At 42.4% G+C, this 18,769-nt stretch overlaps 2 protein-coding genes across 2 annotated transcripts in view; one reads left to right on the top strand and one right to left on the bottom strand.

The window, feature by feature from the left end:
- The window catches only part of LOC102293147 (ephrin type-A receptor 4-A), a 28,349-nt gene extending 26,759 nt beyond the window's left edge, over positions 1-1,590 (bottom strand). The window contains exons 1-2 of the mRNA XM_005920561.3: positions 1,146-1,590; positions 415-482 (exon numbers count right to left, since the gene is read on the bottom strand). Coding sequence (XP_005920623.1) covers positions 415-482; positions 1,146-1,302 — 225 coding nt within the window. The 5' untranslated portion in view covers positions 1,303-1,590. The remainder of the gene's footprint in view (positions 1-414; positions 483-1,145) is intronic.
- A 6,833-nt stretch (positions 1,591-8,423) lies between these two features.
- LOC102293630 (C-C motif chemokine 20) lies at positions 8,424-9,900 on the top strand. Its single transcript, XM_005920563.3, has 4 exons — positions 8,424-8,539; positions 8,660-8,771; positions 9,287-9,364; positions 9,491-9,900. Exons 1-4 carry the CDS (start codon positions 8,458-8,460, stop codon positions 9,603-9,605), a joined length of 387 nt encoding a protein of 128 aa, XP_005920625.1. The 5' UTR covers positions 8,424-8,457; the 3' UTR covers positions 9,606-9,900.
- Positions 9,901-18,769: the final 8,869 nt, after the last annotated feature.

Below are 18,769 nucleotides of genomic sequence, written 5' to 3'. Positions count from 1 at the left end.
AGAGATAGAGAGAAAGAGAGGAAGAACTATGGATGGCAGATCACGACAATGACAATAAAACACAAAGAGAAGATCAAATCTGAAACAGATATCACCAGGATTCATTCTGGCAACTGTACGGTAGTAAAAATTCCTAAAAAATGACACCCACCACCAAGCTGGTTTATGCCTTTACTTGTGCCAAACGCAATGGCAGCAGTCTCATATTAGCACTTAGGCTTGGTGAACAACAGCACATTTCAAAATCTGTGGGATGATTATTTACAGTTTCCAGACCGAGCGTGTGCATGTGCGCGTGTGAGGAACGAGAGAGGGTGTGTGAGTGTGTTTTCCAAAGAGAGAACAGGTTGTAAACAGTGTATTCATAAAGAAAAAAAAGAAAAAAAGAAAAAAGAACAGGCAGATCCCACTCACCCCTCCCTCTGCAGGACTGGCTGCCCATTTCAGCTCTCCTGGCACTGTCCTGGTATCCAGCAGGGTCACTAAAATTGCATACACACACACATGCAGGTGTACTCAGGACAACCAGTCTGGAATATTTTTTTTTTAAATTGCTCTTAAGCAGAGAAAATTAATTTGACAGACTTCTCACAAGAAGTAAGTGATGGTTAAGCTGTGAACAGTTATGGAAGTAAAAGCAGGCGTCCATTGGCACTGTTAGGTTTAAAAATTTTATCTTATTTCCACTGCACAGAGTCATATATGTACATTTAATATCACATACATTTATATTTTTCACAGAATTTTAAACTGTTGATTTAAGACCTCGGAGCTTTATTCATATACAAAACCACAAACCACAAACTATGAATTCAACGGTTTAACTGTTTATAACAAAAACACAGAGGTGCTCAGTGTTCTCCACCATGACCAAACCCACAAACATAAAGAAACAAACAAAAAAGAAGAAAGGGGAAACATATTTAAAGGAAGAAAAAGCTCACAGCTGGACTGCACAAATATTACAAGGATATCTAAGAATTCAACTTTTTTTCCTCTTCTAGATGTTTGCAAATTTTTCCCTGTTCTTTGCTATCCTAGGACGCGCCTTGAGCGCACGCAGGATCTCTCCCAGCTCGCAACAGCGGAAAAAAAGACCCGACTGTGCCACAAAGCAACACGGATTCGAGTCCCTCCTTCCTTACCTTCATTTGGCGGATAAATCCTTGTTCTCGAACTTGAAACTAATGTTAATATCCAGATAGTAGAAGAAAACGTTCGCCACAGATTTGCAGCCATGTGTGCAGCGTGGAAGCGTGTGCGTTCCCCGTCGGCTCCGCGCACTCGCTCTAGCAGCTCCATCCCGGTGGGAAAAAAGTGTTTGAATGAAACCAAGTGTGAACGCGAGTTGGATGCAGCAGTGGGTACTGGGGCGGTCTCCTACACTTCCTATGCTTCCAGTAATGATAAATGACACGAGGCAAATGACTGTTCTAGACTATACGAGCGTCGGTGTGTTATCCTTCAGCATCTTTGTTAACGTTTCCAAGAAGGCAAATGCAGATCTGCAGCTTCTGCGTTTAAAAACGGGTGACATTAGTTGAAAAGAATAACTTCGCTCTGGCTGTAAATTTAAACTGCATAAAATTGTTTAAAAATAATAATAATAATTGAGACGTTTTTCACTGATTCGACCACAAAACTTAGTCAGCCCACTTTAAAACACCTAATCTGAGAAACATAATGATGGAGTAAATGAATGCTGTAGTCAGTAGAAGCTGTCTGGCGCACGTCAGAAGTGGCATTTAGCAGTGATAACCCAAAGGAGGGCCAGCTGGGGTACAGGAGGCCATAAACGTCACAATGCTGCACTTAAAAAATAATCACATAGTCACGTGCATTTCAAAACATGAATATGTCACATTCTCCTGATAAAGGCCTGAAGTGCCTGATTGGAGTTGAGGTTGTCCTTTGTCCTGAGAAGCGAAATACCCATGAATGTGACTACAGCGCCACCTGTTGTTGATGGTTGCCGGGTGAAGGAGGAGAAACCCAAAGAATGGTCAGGATCATTTCACAGTGGGCTGTTGGTTATTTTAAGGCTGAGAACAGGAGGGTTGATGGAGCTTCAGTCATTTCTCTGCCGTCTGTCAGCTACAGTTTTTAGTATTTTTTCAAATCCCACATGGATGTAAAGAAATGAGCATGTTCTTAATTAAAGAAGAAAAACACTCGTAAACAAAAAGGCTCAAGAGCCCGGCCTTGTGTGTAAGCGTGATGGAGCGCACAAAGAGCCAGGCTCATGACCTGTCCTCCTACACGCTCCTTCTCTCAGAGACCCTGGAAAACGAATCACTGCTGAGGGGCCGCGCAGCTTGAAGAAGTAAATTCTTCGATTTATATCGACCCAGTCTGGTTTTCTCTCCTCTGTCGTCCATTTTAACAACAAAAGGTGAAGCAAAGACTTGCTCCATCATGTTCAGTCCTTGTTTAACACGTACAAAGGTAAGCTGTGATAACCCCTGTCGAAGACCAGCAACAAAGAGCACTAAATGGCAGGTGTTTGTCTGGTTTTTAGGACTTTTTTGGGGACTCTCTGTATGTGAGACTTCATGTGTGAGTGTGTGCGTGCCTGCGTTTGCAAGTATGTGTTTGTGTGAGCCGGTCTCCATCTTGCTTTTGTGTCTGCACAGTTGCTACGCCGAAACCATCTCAAAGCCCTGTGTGGCATCATAATGGACCCAGGAAGAGCATCTGGCACTTTGAGGCGGCAAAAACGATCTCCCCGCATCGACCTGCCACTCTTCCCCCACCCGCCATAATAACGTTTTCACGTTTCATTCTTCGCCAGGCCCACGATAGAATGCGCAATCACAAAGGCCCAATTAGCCGAGAGGGGACCACGATTTCGCTCGGGGACCAGCGAGCCAATCGCATCGGGCGTCGTATGGCGAAGGCCAATGGGGCAGCGGCACAGGTGGGTGGGACATGGCAGCGAGGCGGAGGGGACACGGTGACATGGATGGAGAATGCTCCGTTGTTTCTGGTCATTTATGTCACCAAAGTTTTGATTGATGACGGTCGAAATGTTTTTCCCACTCTCCCCTGAGAATCACAGCTTTCTGGAGGGGGGTTTGCACAAAGATCCCCCGGCATCGAACCCCTACTTTACGTTTGGCCCTTAGCCCTACGCCACACACAAACACACATCCTTACACGCTTTTTTGTTCCTTGCGAGGCCCCAGATGGCTCCTGCCCACACATGTGTATTGTTGACCACTAGATACAGGCGCTTGTTAGCGTATGAACGCATGAGAACCAGCATTTAAAGACATCCAGAATCGCCAAGTGTCAAACAGCGATGAGGAGAACAGAGAGAAGAGGAAGAAATTTAAGCAAAGTACATACAAAGTAGCCAAATGTAAATTTGTGCATGTGCGTGAGAGTGTTAAGAGAAAAGCCCGAGGGACGGTAGGTGTGTGGGCGGCTGAGAGAGATGAACAAAAGAAGCAGGGAAGAGAGATGAGGAGCAGCGCATTGCCAGTGAGGATTTGATTGGGTGGGTGGGTGGTGGTGGTGTATGTGTGCGTGTGGAGGGTGGGGGGTGGCTGGGTGTTGAAAAGGGATCTTCCCTCAAAGCCTCTCTAAGATATTCCTGGAGCGAGCTAAGGTTTCATTTGGCTTGCAGTCCTACACAGAGTGCTTACATCGCACTGGGAGCTAAAACCATTTAATATTCACAAAACCAGGCTGATATTCCCGGGGCTACATGACAGTTAATAATCAGATTTTCTAAATCTGTATGGTGCGAGCGTGTGTGGTTGAACTCCTTGGGTCGACAGAGCGTCATTAGCATGTCAGAGGCGTTTCGCTGGTACCCGGTTTTCTCCATGACAGCTGCTAGTCTGGCGAATTACTCAATTCGCGTGTGGATGTGCGTCCGTGTCCACGCACACGTGCGCTCAGTATCAACAAAGGAAGAAGCGAACAGAAGGTTTCATCAAAAACACCAAAACACCAAAAGTGTGTGTGTGTGTATGTGTGCTGTGCATCATGTGCTCACTTTGATGACTGAAGAAATCTCCATCAGCATCTTTCTATGGAGTGTATATGTGTTTGTGCGCGTGCATGCCGCGTGTGTTTGTGTGGTGTGTTTGCATGTGATTGCATAAACATGGTGTCAGAGTGATGAGATGTTCCCTCCATCCATCTGTTCTGCTGGCATTTACATCTTAAGAGGGCTACAATAGAGGAGAGACAGATAGGGGAAATGCAAGAAAGCGAGATAAGTAGTGCAGTGACGAGATTCTGCAATATTGTTGGTTTTTGTTGTACATTCTTTAGAGTAAATACACACTCCTGGGTCACCTGTAACAGCTCTCTGGTTCCATTCTGAAACCATCTTTTAACACGGTTGAGGGTTTCTAAGTATTTGCGAGAAGCCGTGTATGAGTGAAGCTATGGTGTATCTTCCTGTGGATGTGGTTGTTTTGTTTTTTTGTTTTTTAGTGTGCATGTGTGTTTTTGTATGAGTGTATGCATGTACAAGAGACAGAGAAAGAACTCATTGTTCCCATCCTCCTTATCTATCGTCCCAGCCGAGAGCCCGTGCTGTTTCCCCCCTCAGCGATATGACCCGGCTCTGATACCGCACGCCCTCGTCTCCACAGATAACAGACCACCCTAAAAATACTCATCTTTCTACCAACTTACTCGCTTCCCCTCTGTTCGCTTCACCTCTTCTGGCTCACTCTATCCTCCGGAGTCTCCCCGGCCAGGAGTTAGCTTCTGCCAGACTAAAATACCTCTGGGCGCTTCCTAGAGTCACAGAGGTCTTCTAATTCTATATTTTCCCCCCCTTTTCATCTTCTACTACTCATTCTATTGGAGGCCGTGGATGTTGCAGTATTGGTTTGAACAACAAAAGTGTAACTCAGACTGTTACATCACAAGTTTTCTTATAATTTTCCACAATAATTCCTCATCTCCCCCCGCAGCTACTTCAGTCACCCACAGTCTGGACACACGGGGCAGATGGCATGTAGGAGGAAAACGATGAGGACAGAATCTGCCGGGCTCACTTAATTACACATCAAATAATTTACCATAACGCAATAAAATATTGAAGAGTGCATTGTTTTTTTCGTGCCTCACGGGTTCGACAGTCTGGAACGATACTAATTATGATGATTTTTTGAAGATCATGCCACAGCCAAGAGCTTTGGGAGATTTTTTCTTAATCTCTCTGCCGATTCTCTCTCTGGCTAAACTCATCTCTGCTGTGAAGTGCTTTTAAGGATCCTGACAATGCCCCCTCTCCGTTGATTTGAGGAAGTTCTTTTTTGCTCATTTAAAATGCTTTTATTCCAAAGTACTTTGGTACGTTTGACATTTGGGGTTAGAAAAGCTGCCGTTTTGTTCTTTATGTGTGTGTGTGAGTGTGTGCCCTTTGACTGTGAAGAGGTAGTTTATGTATATACAAGTGATAAAGCATGACTAATAACAAAAACTAGCTGAGCAAAAAGTTAGCCAAACTGAAAATAATCACAAACGATCTTTATCTGCATCTCATTAAATTGTTTCTGGTTTGTTTGGATCCCAATTAGCTGCTACAGAGGCAGCAACCATTTTTCCTGAGGTTCACATAACTAACCACTACTTCACAGAGTAAAATAATAACAGCACTTTAGCAAACAAACCAATAATATAAGAACCAAACAGAAAAATGAAAAGGGCAATACAGGAAACAACAATATAAGGAAGGAGTTACTTTATTGAAAAAGATGGTATTTACAGTGATCCGCCCACAAGGAAATTGCTAAATCCTCTCTGTGACACAGTGTTGTTTGAATTATGTGCTAGTGTCACTTTTTCTGTTCACTGTAGCTGCAGAAACAATACTTCAACTCACATAAAGCAAGCATTTTCAGTGAGAAACACTCTGTACTACCTGTGCAATGGCATACAGTTGTATGCACTGCCTATCAAGTATTTATTGGAGAATTTAGAAGGTGGAGGCAGATAGTAAGAGCTGTTAAAAAGCAACAACCAGTTAGAGGTGGACTAATAGTTTGCATGGCGCCAAAACACAACTCTACTTCAATACAATGAAATAGAGTAGTTAATATTTTCGAGCAAGAAAACTATTTCAAGGTGTAACATTCATCTGGATCTTTTTAGGCTTAAATAATAATCATCATCCTGGCATTTCTGCATTACTTTTCTCGATAATGTGTAAAAATAAAATAAAATATAAATTTATAGATGAAAGACTATTGGAGTGATTTCAGGCAAACAGCTGACTGGGTCCTTAAAAACGATGAGTAAATTCTCTGTAATAAAGACGCAGTGCGGCTGTAACCTCACAGGAAGGTGTTTGTTTTTCTTTAAGCGAAGGAGACAGGACGGCAAGAGGCTGTGTTTTATGTCAGATTAGCAGGGATTAGGCTGTTAAACCAGACGTTGCTGAGTTAATCATGCCACCTTTCCCTTTATCAGTGCGTGCCGCAGATTTCACACGCAAACGCCTACATGTGTAGAAACAGAGAGGTTAAAATAGGAGGTGGGATGTTAATGAGTTACCTTAATTCTTGTGTTGATTTGAACCTGACTCATTTTGATTTTGATATGTAGGTGACTCCCACACGCTTTCTTTTGGTACCGTGAGAGTTTCTTCATTTCTTTTACTCAATGACACAAATAAAAATTTGCTGAGAAAAGTCGCTTGCCCCACAACATGTTTTATATAAAAAGAGAAAAGAAAAAATAAAACAAACAATTAGAATTTTACAAATACAGGGCAATTCTTGTTGGTGGTATGAAAAACAATTGTACTGCCATGGCTAGAAAAAAAGTGGCTAGATTTGCTTTATTTCTATTTATTAAATCTTGCTGGGCATCCATCAACGGGCCATGACCACAGTGCCCCCTATGGATAAAGGGATAAAAGAAGGAAGCAAAAACTGCTGGAGGACACCAACACGCGTGGTCCGTGCATGTGTGATGCTTTAAATTAGATGTGTGGGTCAGCCTGCCAAGTAGGAGGACAGCAAAGGTTTCAAGAAGGGCAGGAGCTGTGCAAGTCATAATGACACAAAGCTCACAACAAGAGTCAGAATTAATTTAGGATCACAACTTCAGGCTTCAGATGACTTCTCATCTGTCTCATCAGACTCGTTATAAAAGCTATCAGCATGCATAAACAACAATGAAAATAAATACATTTTAGGCATTTTGTTCTCGAATTACTGAATTACTTTATGCTCTAAGACACATAAATTTCGGGGGAAAGAAAATGGTTACCATGAAAATGACTCGTTTTCATAATTACTCCGTGATGATGGACATGAAAAACCAGCCTCTGGCAAGAGCACATGAGTTAATCAAACAGCTGACAGTTGACTCAGTGAGACTCTGAAGACTTACTCAAGTAGCGGTCCTCTCTATAGATTCTGTGTCAACAAGCATTTATGCTTCTGAAGTGTCCTTGAGCAAGGCCACAGATTCCTATCAACAGCACTGGATATAAATGCGTGGCTGGCCTTCACACTTCTGATTTCCCACTGATAAAGGCCAATCACGTGGAGTATGTGGTGCAAATAAACTCATGTTGATTGCAAAACATTCATATTTGTCCCTAAATAAAATACTGTAGATATCAGTATTTTACTGTGATGGAGCTGTTTATTTTTACACGTACATGTAAACAACCTGTTTATGCTGTTTTTGAAACATATTGTATATTATTGTATGTGCTACAACTTGAAGCTGTTGCACCTATCTAGGTCAGCTGAGCGAGATCTGAAATTGTCAGCTTTCTGCAGACTAAATAGGTCATGCTAACCAGAACCAGGGGAAGGGGGCGGGGAAGTTTGACAACCTTCACATACACTTTGAGTTTTCACCACAAAACAATCCCAAGATTGCTGATAACATCAAAAACCCAAGATAGACAACCGCTTCAAGCTACAATGTGAAACTACTGTACGACAAAGGCTATGGCAGTCATGTTTTGGTAGGACTACAACACGCTATGGGAATATCGCATGTGAGTGTCACGTGCATTCGCATGTAGCCATGTGGCCATATGCACTCACACATGAAGATGCAGCCATGAAATCAAGAGAAATCAAAGTAAAGCTAAGCTATAAAACGATTCAAATCTGCTGTGCCATATATGGAGAACTTCACTGCACAACTGTTCAGAAAGAAAGTATAACATGTATATGCAGAAAGTATAAATCCATATTAGAGCCAAAGGAGATATATGAACTAACTGCATCAGAGCACCAGGCCCATATCATCCCACATAAACAAATCCTAGTGTTGCGTAATAGCATGGTACATGCCTAAATTGGTAATGAAGATGCAAAGTTGCAGCATGATGCAACAGTGGGCTTCCTGTCCTCAATTTAGGAGCCACAAGATGCAAAAACATCAGTAGTGGAAAAAGTATATATATATGTGCAGAGACCATGTATTCAGTGAGTCCCCTGCCACCCTTTTTGCACTGTCAACATGGCTCCGAGAGGTACGATCACCCTGACGGCCCTTCTCCTCTGCTTCATACTGGGGATACTTTGTCCAGCTCCAGCTGAATGTAAGTTTATTTTGTTGCATTTAACTTTTGGTCAGTTAATAATGACAATATGACATAACGACTCAAAGATGACATGTTAATGATCTGGTGCCTTTGCATCTGTGTCTGTGTGTGCATTAGGTGCCCGTACAGCCTGCTGTACCAGCTACAGTAAGACGCCCGTGTCCTTCAATCGCATCAAGGGATACAGAGAACAACGTAACTGGGAAAACTGTCGCATCGAGGCAATCATGTAAGACTCTTCTAAACCATCCAACTTTGCCTGCAACCTCTAAATTACTCATTATAATACTTGACTAGAACAATCATAGCAAACATTGCCAAACATTTGCAAGTGGATTGGTGGGGACTAACGGGGTGGATTGGATCTATTCCAAAATATTCCAAATACATTGGTAGTTTTTTGTGGCGAGACGTATTAAAGTTATTTCTGCAGATTTTTGTGGAATAAAAATAAGACTTTTATTTTTAACATTTTAATGTTGTTCAATCATAAATCAAAATTTAATTAAAGTTGAGGTTGTTCTGAATCAGTCTAATCCAACAAAACTTAACCACTTTTGATTCATATTATATTTATATTATAAAACCTAAAATCCTTAAATTGAGTTATTAAATTATTGAAGCAGAGACTCTGGCATATGTTATTATTTATCATATACCAACACATATACATGCAGCATAAATGAATACGCTTCAGTAATATGATACTCTGTGTTACTCTAATGATGTGTCTCGCTGTTATAGTTTCTACACGGTTGCAAACAGGCAGCTGTGTGCCAATCCGAAAGCTGAATGGGTGAAAAAACTCCTTGAACAACTCAGGTATGACATGCTTACTCACTTTAAAATGTCAATTAGGGGCTGTTTAGATGCTCACCTGAAGATCTGTAAAAGCATAAAAAGGTTTGTTTTTGGCATTTCACATGTAAGAACTACTTATTTTTTTAGCGCAAAACTGAAGAACATGTCCAAGGGTGGCTCAGTGAAGAAAACTGGAAACGCTTCAGGTCGTGATGGAAGTGGATCTGACCTCACTGCAACAGAGGCTTTCACTGCTTATTAGCAAAAACCAGGTGTCACCTTAGACAGCTCGATGTAAAGAAATCGCCATGCAGAATTAGCCAGTGTGCCTATACATTTGTTATAAAGATACTCAAGCATTTATAATCAAGTTAATGCTGAGGGCACTGTCCCTTAAAAAACTGAATGTGTAATGCCTTTGCTTTACTTTTCGCTCTTAACTTCTTCAGCCTCAAGTCTAAATTCAGTACTCCTGTATTAAGACTGTATTAAGAACAGATTTGAGACAAATGTTGTTGATTATTTGTTCATTCTCTCAATAAATTTTTACAATAACATCTGTTTTCTTTCATTCACTGCAACAAATCTGCTCCGTAAACAAATGAATGAGGTAAAACATACATATATTGCATTTCAGACAAGTAAATGAATTTATTTCAGGGTAATGTAACGCTGTTGTCTACATTTCTTTAGTCAAATTGCAACATTGTAACTAAAATCCACCATGTCACTTTCACTGAATGGATTTTAAAGTTATTTGAGTGACTTTAGAACTTGTTAACCAGTTTCACAAAATATTTCAGGTAACCCAACCATTCATTTAGAGAATATTTTCCAATCAATTAATGAGTTAAGTTAGGAACACTTTAAGCACTTGTACTTAAGCGTTGGATGGTGAAAACTTGATGAGCAATACTGATCTCTGAGCTCATGTAAATGTATGACATGGCTGTTAGGGAGGCAGTTTCCTGTGCTATTTCAGATTAACACCCCAAGAGGTTGGTGTACCAGTCATGCAAGGTGACACACTCCTTTGACTGAATATGCACTGCAGTCACTTAAAGCACCCACTAGAGGGCAGAATGAATCTGAGAATAACACCATTGTCTGCTGCGTCATGAGATTTTGATAGTCTGGCTACAAGGACATGAACATTTTTTGAAATGCTCTATTTTCAAAACATCAAGGCTCTTCTTTTTTTTCAAGGTCTATGCCTCACAAACAGAGAGAAGTCAGAGGAGTTTATATCCACAATTTCATTAAACCAGTTGTTATTAGTCATGTCTTAAAGTTACTTTGCTGTGAGCTAAAAAAGGCAATTAGAATAAGAGCGATTTAAAGGAATAATTTGACTTGTTTAATGTCTCTTCAAATATCCACCTCACATAAATACTAATTCAGGGTTGCATATACACCATGAAGCTAAAAAAAAGAAGAAGAAAGCTTGCATGCTTCAGGCGCACAACAGCACTCACCTGTTTTTAGTAGATTGACAAAAATGAGACATGGGAAGACACACAGCAACATGAAAAGGAGGAAGCATCATGCTTTGTGGTTTCTTTTGCCAGAAGCTCACTAGAAGTTCGCAGTAGGAGAATGACTGTAAAGACTGAAGTTAATCCACTACAGAACAACACTTTGAGAGATCTGACAGAACCCAGGCTTAAATGCTTTGGAATAACCTCAAGAAAGTCACTGACATCCTAAGAAGATGGCTGATAAGTGGTTCAGGAGGGAAGAATGATGTCAAATTGCTTACTTCTTCCATCAGCAGTGTAACAGCAAGTATTGCATTCAAATGTTGGGTTTGGTGTGTTCTCAAAGCATCACTTCTCTGTTTTATGGATGTGTTCAGTGAAGTCAAGTAAGGGAGTTGTAACCGAGCAAAGAAAAATCAGATAACAACAAGACTGTGGATACATGATGGGATCAGTCATTTAATTTATGAAAAACACCATAAAAGTCTCAGCTGTATTACTCTTGTCATGGAGATATACGGTGTGTTTGAAAAGAGCAAGCACATACCATAAGCGGAAATTTAAATTAAAAAGGCAAAACAGAAAAAATAAACATCCCTGATTATAAATATACAATAGAGATGAAATTAGAAAGCATTTAAAAGTATTTCAAATTAAAACAAATGTCTGTAGTCCTTTCTATTTGTAATAAAGAAGGATGCTCTCTATGAGCTGGAGTTGAGAGCAGTCTTACTCCTCTGCGTGCATGCCTGTAAAACACACATACAGTGGATAATGGTTAAAACAAGCTTGTGGTATACTTAGGCAACATTATATCCAAAGAAACCAATAACTTCTCGAAACAGGAAACAGGCTGAGATAAGGAGGCATACTCACTCTAGCTCCTTGATCTTTTCATTTACCCAGTCTTGTTTCCAGTGGCAGCAGACTTCCCCTTCTGTTGTCTCAAATCCGGGTGGAGAAAAAAAAAAACCTCAAACTTTAGCCCATACTTTTCACCTGGCTTACTTTCATAAACTTGCTTTTCTAACTGCATCAAAATTATAAATGTAAAATGTTTTGATCACGTCTTTCTTTGAAATAAATAAGGAAATAAATCTTACATAACACAGGGTGGGTTCTTCCTCTGTGATGGGATTGAGACTGACCTCTTTGCTGCAGTCACTTGTCTTGATCTCTGTTTTTAGGAAACAATAAAGCTGTTCAATATTATGAAAAGTCCTTGCATTTTCTGACAGGTAATGACAGCCATAGCAGAGAACTGTAGTTACAACTGTAATGTAAATTGTAACAATAATAGTCTGATGAGAAACTTACCAGAGACCGCTTCTGATGCACAGCTGTATGGCTTCTGTATAAGCTGATCAGAGGATCCTGTAGGTGGAGAAAACTGATCTTCTTGAAGCAGACTTGTAGCTTTTATCTCATGAATGGAGAAAGCAGGCCATACTGACTGGGTGAATTCCGTATTAGTTTTTTCTATAGTGTCTGTTTACATCAGCGTGATGGACAGGATGACTTGGATGACACTGCATTTCCGTTTGACGTGATTTCATTATGACTTTGACAGAGGACTTCAGCACTCGTGTTTGTGACTATTACTCTTATTTTGTTTTTACATGCAGGACTCAGTTTGCTGTGGGGGATAGGGGATTTACATGGGAAAAACAAACACATACCCCCCACCTACGCTTTTAACACAAACCACACTCTGATTACGCACATAAAGTAAATAACGAAGTGACAAACTGACTGCAAAGACATCATCCTGCCCTGTAGGAGGGGGACTGTGTTGCTTGTACTGACTTGGTAAATGGGCTGGTACTTATAAAGCAGTGCATCCCCACTGCAAACAGGAAGGTGCTCAGAGCTGATCCCTGATGTAATCCCAACCCCGCTTTGAAACCATCCGTTATTCCTACTGTACACCTCACCACTGTTTCGCTGTCCCTATCATCATTTTTTTTTACTCCTTTTACTCACATCTTAAACATATGTGAACATCTATGTGTGTGTGTTTTATTTGCACTGTCCATTTCGAGGTAGTGGTAAGAATTTATTTTTATATAATATATATTCTATAATATTTAGTATATATTATATAATATATATAATATATATATATAATATATAGATAGATATATTTTTTTTTAAACACCCAGCACGCCCCTGCGGGCGGTTTATCCTTCAAGCTCGGGTCCTCTACCAGAGGCCTGGGAGCTTGAGGGTCCTGCGCAGTATCTTAGCTGTTCCCAGGACTGCGCTCTTCTGGACAGAGATCTCCGATGTTGTTCCCGGGATCTGCTGGAGCCACTCGCCTAGCTTGGGAGTCACCGCACCTAGTGCTCCGATTACCACGGGGACCACCGTTACCTTCACCCTCCACATCCTCTCGAGCTCTTCTCTGAGCCCTTGGTATTTCTCCAGCTTCTCGTGTTCCTTCTTCCTGATATTGCTGTCATTCGGAACCGCTACATCGATCACTACGGCCGTCTTCTTCTGTTTGTCTACCACCACTATGTCCGGTTGGTTAGCCACCACCATTTTGTCCGTCTGTATCTGGAAGTCCCACAGGATCTTAGCTCGGTCATTCTCCACCACCCTTGGGGGCATCTCCCATTTTGACCTCGGGACTTCCAGGTTATACTCGGCACAGATGTTCCTGTACACTATGCCGGCCACTTGGTTATGGCGTTCCATGTATGCCTTGCCTGCTAGCATCTTGCACCCTGCTGTTATGTGCTGGATTGTCTCTGGGGCATCTTTACACAGCCTGCACCTGGGGTCTTGCCTGGTGTGATAGACCCCAGCCTCTATGGATCTTGTACTCAGAGCTTGTTCTTGTGCTGCCATGATTAGTGCCTCTGTGCTGTCTTTCAGTCCAGCTTTGTCCAGCCACTGGTAGGATTTCTGGATATCAGCCACCTCCTCTATCTGCCGGTGGTACATACCGTGCAGGGGCCTGTCCTTCCATGATGGTTCCTCGTCTCCCTCCTCTTTCTTGGGTTTCTGCTGCCTGAGGTATTCACTGAGCACTCGGTCAGTTGGGGCCATCTTCCCAATGTATTCTTGGATGTTCGTTGTCTCATCCTGGACTGTGGTGCTGACACTCACCAGTCCCCGGCCCCCTTCCTTCCGCTTAGCGTACAGCCTCAGGGTGCTGGACTTGGGGTGAAACCCTCCATGCATGGTAAGGAGCTTTCTTGTCTTTATGTCAGTGGCTTCTATCTCCTCCTTTGGCCAGCCTATTACCCCAGCAGGGTACCTGATCACGGGCAGGGCGTACGTGTTGATGGCCCGGATCTTGTTCTTACCATTCAGCTGACTCCTCAGGACTTGCCTGACCCTCTGCAGGTACTTGGTGGTTGCAGCCTTTCTAGCGGCCTCTTCATGGTTCCCATTTGCCTGCGGGATCCCCAGGTACTTGTAACTGTCCTCTATGTCTGCAATGTTGCCTTCTGGTAGTTCAATCCCCTCAGTTCTGACTACCTTCCCTCTCTTTGTTACCATCCGACTACACTTCTCCAGTCCGAACGACATTCCAATGTCATTGCTGTATAGCCTGGTAGTGTGGATCAGTGAATCGATGTCTCGTTCACTCTTGGCATACAGCTTGATGTCATCCATGTACAGGAGGTGGCTGACAACTGCTCCGTTCCGTAGTCGGTATCCGTAGCCAGTCTTGTTAATGATCTCACTGAGGGGGTTCAGGCCTATGCAGAACAGCAGTGGGGACAGAGCATCTCCTTGGTAGATCCCGCACTTGATGGTGACTTGTGCTATGGGCTTGGAGTTGGCCTCTAGTGTTGTACGCCACATCCCCATTGAGTTCCTGATGAAGGCTCTTAGGGTCCCATTGATCTTGTACAATTCTAGGCATTCCAGTATCCAGCTGTGGGGCATTGAGTCATAGGCCTTCTTGTAATCAATCCAGGCAGTGCACAGGTTGGTCAGTCTGGTCTTGCAGTCTCGGCTGACTGTTCTGTCTACCAGTAGCTGGTGTTTTGCACCTCTGGTATTCTTGCCAATTCCTTTCTGTGTCCCGCTCATGTATTGACCCATGTGCCTGTTCATCTTAGCCGATATGATGCCTGACAGGAGCTTCCATGTAGTACTGAGGCAGGTTATTGGTCGGTAGTTGGAGGGGACCGGTCCCTTCTTGGGGTCCTTGGGGATCAGGACCGTCCGACCTTCGGTTAGCCATTCCGGGTGTCTCTCGTTAACTAGCAGCTGGTTCATTTGTGCTGCCAGACGCTCGTGGAGTGCAGTCAGCTTCTTTAGCCAGTAGGCGTGAACCATGTCGGGCCCTGGTGCTGTCCAACTCTTCATACTGGAGACCCTTTCTTGGATATCTGCCACTGTGATGGTTACTGGACCCTGTTCAGGGAGGTCGCTGTGGTCTGCCCTCAGATCCACTAGCCACTGAGCATTGCCGTTATGGGTTGCGTCCTTCTCCCATATGCTCTTCCAGTATTGCTCCGTCTCCAGCCTTGGTGGTGCTGTTCTCTTATTGTTCCCTTGCCACTGAGAGTACACCTTTGCTGGTTCTGTGGAGAACAGCTGGTTTATTCTCCTGCCTTCTATCTCTCTGGTGTACCTCCTCAAGCGGCTGGCCAAGGCTGTGAGTCTTTGCTTGGCAGTTTCCAAGGCCTCAGGTATGGACAGCTTGCTGTATTTCTTATGCACCTTCTTTGTCGCACCTTTCTGCAACTCCGTTAGTTGGCTAACCTCCCTCCGTGCTACTTTGATCTTGCCCTCTAGCCTCCTTCTCCATGGAGGTATCCCTGCTTCACTTGAGTTTATGCACTTATGATAATGATATAACACTATGTTATATATTTATATATATTATAATATATATACAGTAATAGTATATTACTAATATTATATATTATTATACCTACTATACTATATAATAACATGAGCCAAGAAATATTACATTTTGACACCAATCACTAATCTTAGTCTTCCCTTTTCTTAGTTATGTGTATTATAAGAAAATGGGAAGGAAAGCGGTCCTAAGGCTTTCCACCAAAAACCACAGATTCCTGAGTGTCCTCTAATCCAAATTTGGTCATTCCATCCTCCGTTACTTGTCTAAACTTGCTTAGTAAGCTTTTATGATTTCAATAAGTAAGAAAGATTACAAAAGAAGAGTTGAACTAGATCTTTTTCTTTTAAAAATATAGGATGATTATCGTACCTACAGCATTAATTTGCTCATATTTTAACTACGGTGTTTATACTTACTAATGAATGAATTACCTTATACTCAAAGACACATAATAGGAAAAACATTTGCCATGAAAATTACATAAATTGCTCTGTGAGGCTGGACATGAATAAGCAGTTTCTGGCAAGAGCATGTTTATTAACCAAGCAAAACCTTCAACATGTATTCGAGTAGTAGTCTTCTCTATAGCTGTCTCCACACTGTGTGAACAAGCATGTGTGCTTCTGAAGTGTCGTTGAGCAAGGCTATGAATTCCTTTCAACAAAAGTGGTAGTGATGTGTTGCTGGCCTTCACACTCCTGATTTCCCACTGAAAAGGCCACTCACATAGAGCATGTGGTGCAATTAAACTCCTGTTAATTGCAAAACATTCAGAAACTCTTGTCTAAATATTGCAGAAGTTAATGTCAGGTGTTAATTTTGCATCTATTAATTAACAACTTGTTGTTTTTCATATAAACTGTATGCTAGAAAGCATTTACCACTTGAAGATGCTGCAGTTGTGTTCTCCCCTTTTGGCACACTAAATAGGTCACGGTAACCAGGGGAAGTTTTCACCACAAAACAATTTCAAAGTTACTGGTGATGTAAAACATCCTGACAGCAGCTTTATGCTACAATGTCAAAATATTGCATGAATAAGGCTATGCCAGTCTTTTTTTTCTTTTGTAGCACTGCAACACTATAAGACATTATCATGTGTAACAAATTGCATTCAGGTGTAAATGTAGCCACACACACTGAGAGATAAAGTTGCAGCCGTGTGCTGAATTTTACTGAAATATGAACTGAATACATACATGTCTAAATTGTAACCAAGGTGCAAAATATGCAGTATTGGTTGCTGTGATACAACACTGGGCTTCCTGTCCCCAGTTTAAGAGCCACAGGCTACAAAAAAAAGCATCAGTAGTGCAGTGACTCTTCATATATATGTACAGAGGTCATGTCAGTGAATGCTCTGCCACGTTTGTATTTTGTATTGTCAACATTGCTCCAAGAGCTATGGTCACCCTGATGTCCCTTCTCCTATTTCATACTGAGCATGCTAAGTTCAGTTCTGCCTGCCTTTAACTTTATTTTGTCACATTTGACTTTTGGTCAGTCAATAATACCAATATGATTGATGTTTATGATGTCCTGTGGGTGCATGTGTGTGTGCATCAGATGCCCACATGAGCAAAACACACTTTGCAAGCTACAAGCTGAAGCCAGTGCGTTTGACCTGTATCAAGGGATGCAAAATATAGTGATGACTACCATATATATCATGTAATACTCTCTCTTCCAAGCCATCCAACTTTGCCTGCAACCTCTAAGTCTCACTCTATAATATTTGAATATAATGGTCATAGTATGTCAAATCAAATCAAATCAAATCAAATCACTTTTATTGTCACATCACATGTGCAGGTACATTGGTACAGTACATGTGAGTGAAATTCTTGTGTGCGAGCTTCACAAGCAACAGAGTTGTGCAAAATACAATAACGTAAACAAGCAAAATACAAGAATGGCTACATCTGAAACTAATAAATATATGTACAATATATAATAGTATATGCATTTCTGGATGTGTATACTAAATATTTTTCTACGTGTGTGTGTGTGTGTGTGTGTGTGTACACATATTTTACAAATTAAATAGAGTAAACAATAAATAAAATATATAAAAATATACAGAGTTGAGACATGTGCAAAACAGTGGCATTACTGTACAGTATGGAGTGCATAATGTTAAAGTTCCAGTAGTGAAGCTGAGGTGTCTATGACGTGTTCAGCAGTCTGATGGCCTGGTGGAAGAAGCTGTCTCTCAGTCTGCTGGTACGGGACCGGATGCTGCAGAACCTCCTTCCTGATGGAAGTAGTCTGAACAGTTTATGGCTGGGGTGACTGGAGTCCTTGATGATCCTCCCCGCTTTCCTCAGGCACCCTTCCTGTAGATGTCTTGGAGGGAGGGAAGCTCACCTCCAATTATCCGTTCAGAGCACCGCACTACTCGCTGGAGAGCTTTGCAGTTGTAGGCGGTGCTGTTGCCATACCAGGTGGTGATGCATCCAGTGAGGATGCTCTCAATGGCACAGTGATAGAAGGTCCTGAGGATGCGGGGGCTCATGCCGAATCTTTTCAGTCTCCTGAGAAAGAAGAGGCGCTGCTGCGCCTTCTTCACTGTTTTGTTTGTGTGTACTGACCACGTAAGATCCTCAGCCAGATGTACACCAAGGAACCGGAAGCTGCTCACTCTCTCCACAGCAGCGCCGTTGATGGTGATGGGGGTGTGTACTTCTCTGCACCTCCGGAAGTCCACTATCAACTCCTTTGTCTTTGCGACGTTGAGGGTGAGATGGTTGTCTTGACACCAGTGGGTCAGGGCGCTGACCTCCTCCCTGTAAGCCGTCTCATCACATTGGTGATAAGACCCACCACTGTAGTGTCGTCCGCAAACTTCACAATGATGTTGGAGTTGTTAGTGGCTGTGCAGTCGTAGGTGTAGAGTGAGTACAGGAGAGGGCTCAGTACACACCCCTGTGGAGCACCAGTGTTCAGTGTGATGGGGGATGAGGTGATGCTGCCCAGTCTGACCACTTGGCGTCTGTCAGACAGGAAGCTAAGGATCCAGCTGCAGAGGGAGCTGCTCAGTCCTAGATCCTGCAGTTTCCTGTCCAGCTTCGAGGGAACGATGGTATTGAATGCTGAGCTGTAATCTACAAACAG

The sequence above is a fragment of the Haplochromis burtoni genome, unplaced genomic scaffold, assembly GCF_018398535.1.
Source record: "Haplochromis burtoni strain Fernald_Lab_line unplaced genomic scaffold, NCSU_Asbu1 Contig_41, whole genome shotgun sequence".
Taxonomy (NCBI): Eukaryota; Metazoa; Chordata; class Actinopteri; order Cichliformes; family Cichlidae; genus Haplochromis; species Haplochromis burtoni.
Note: the sequence above shows the minus strand (reverse complement) of the source record. Positions and strands in the feature narration are given on the sequence as shown.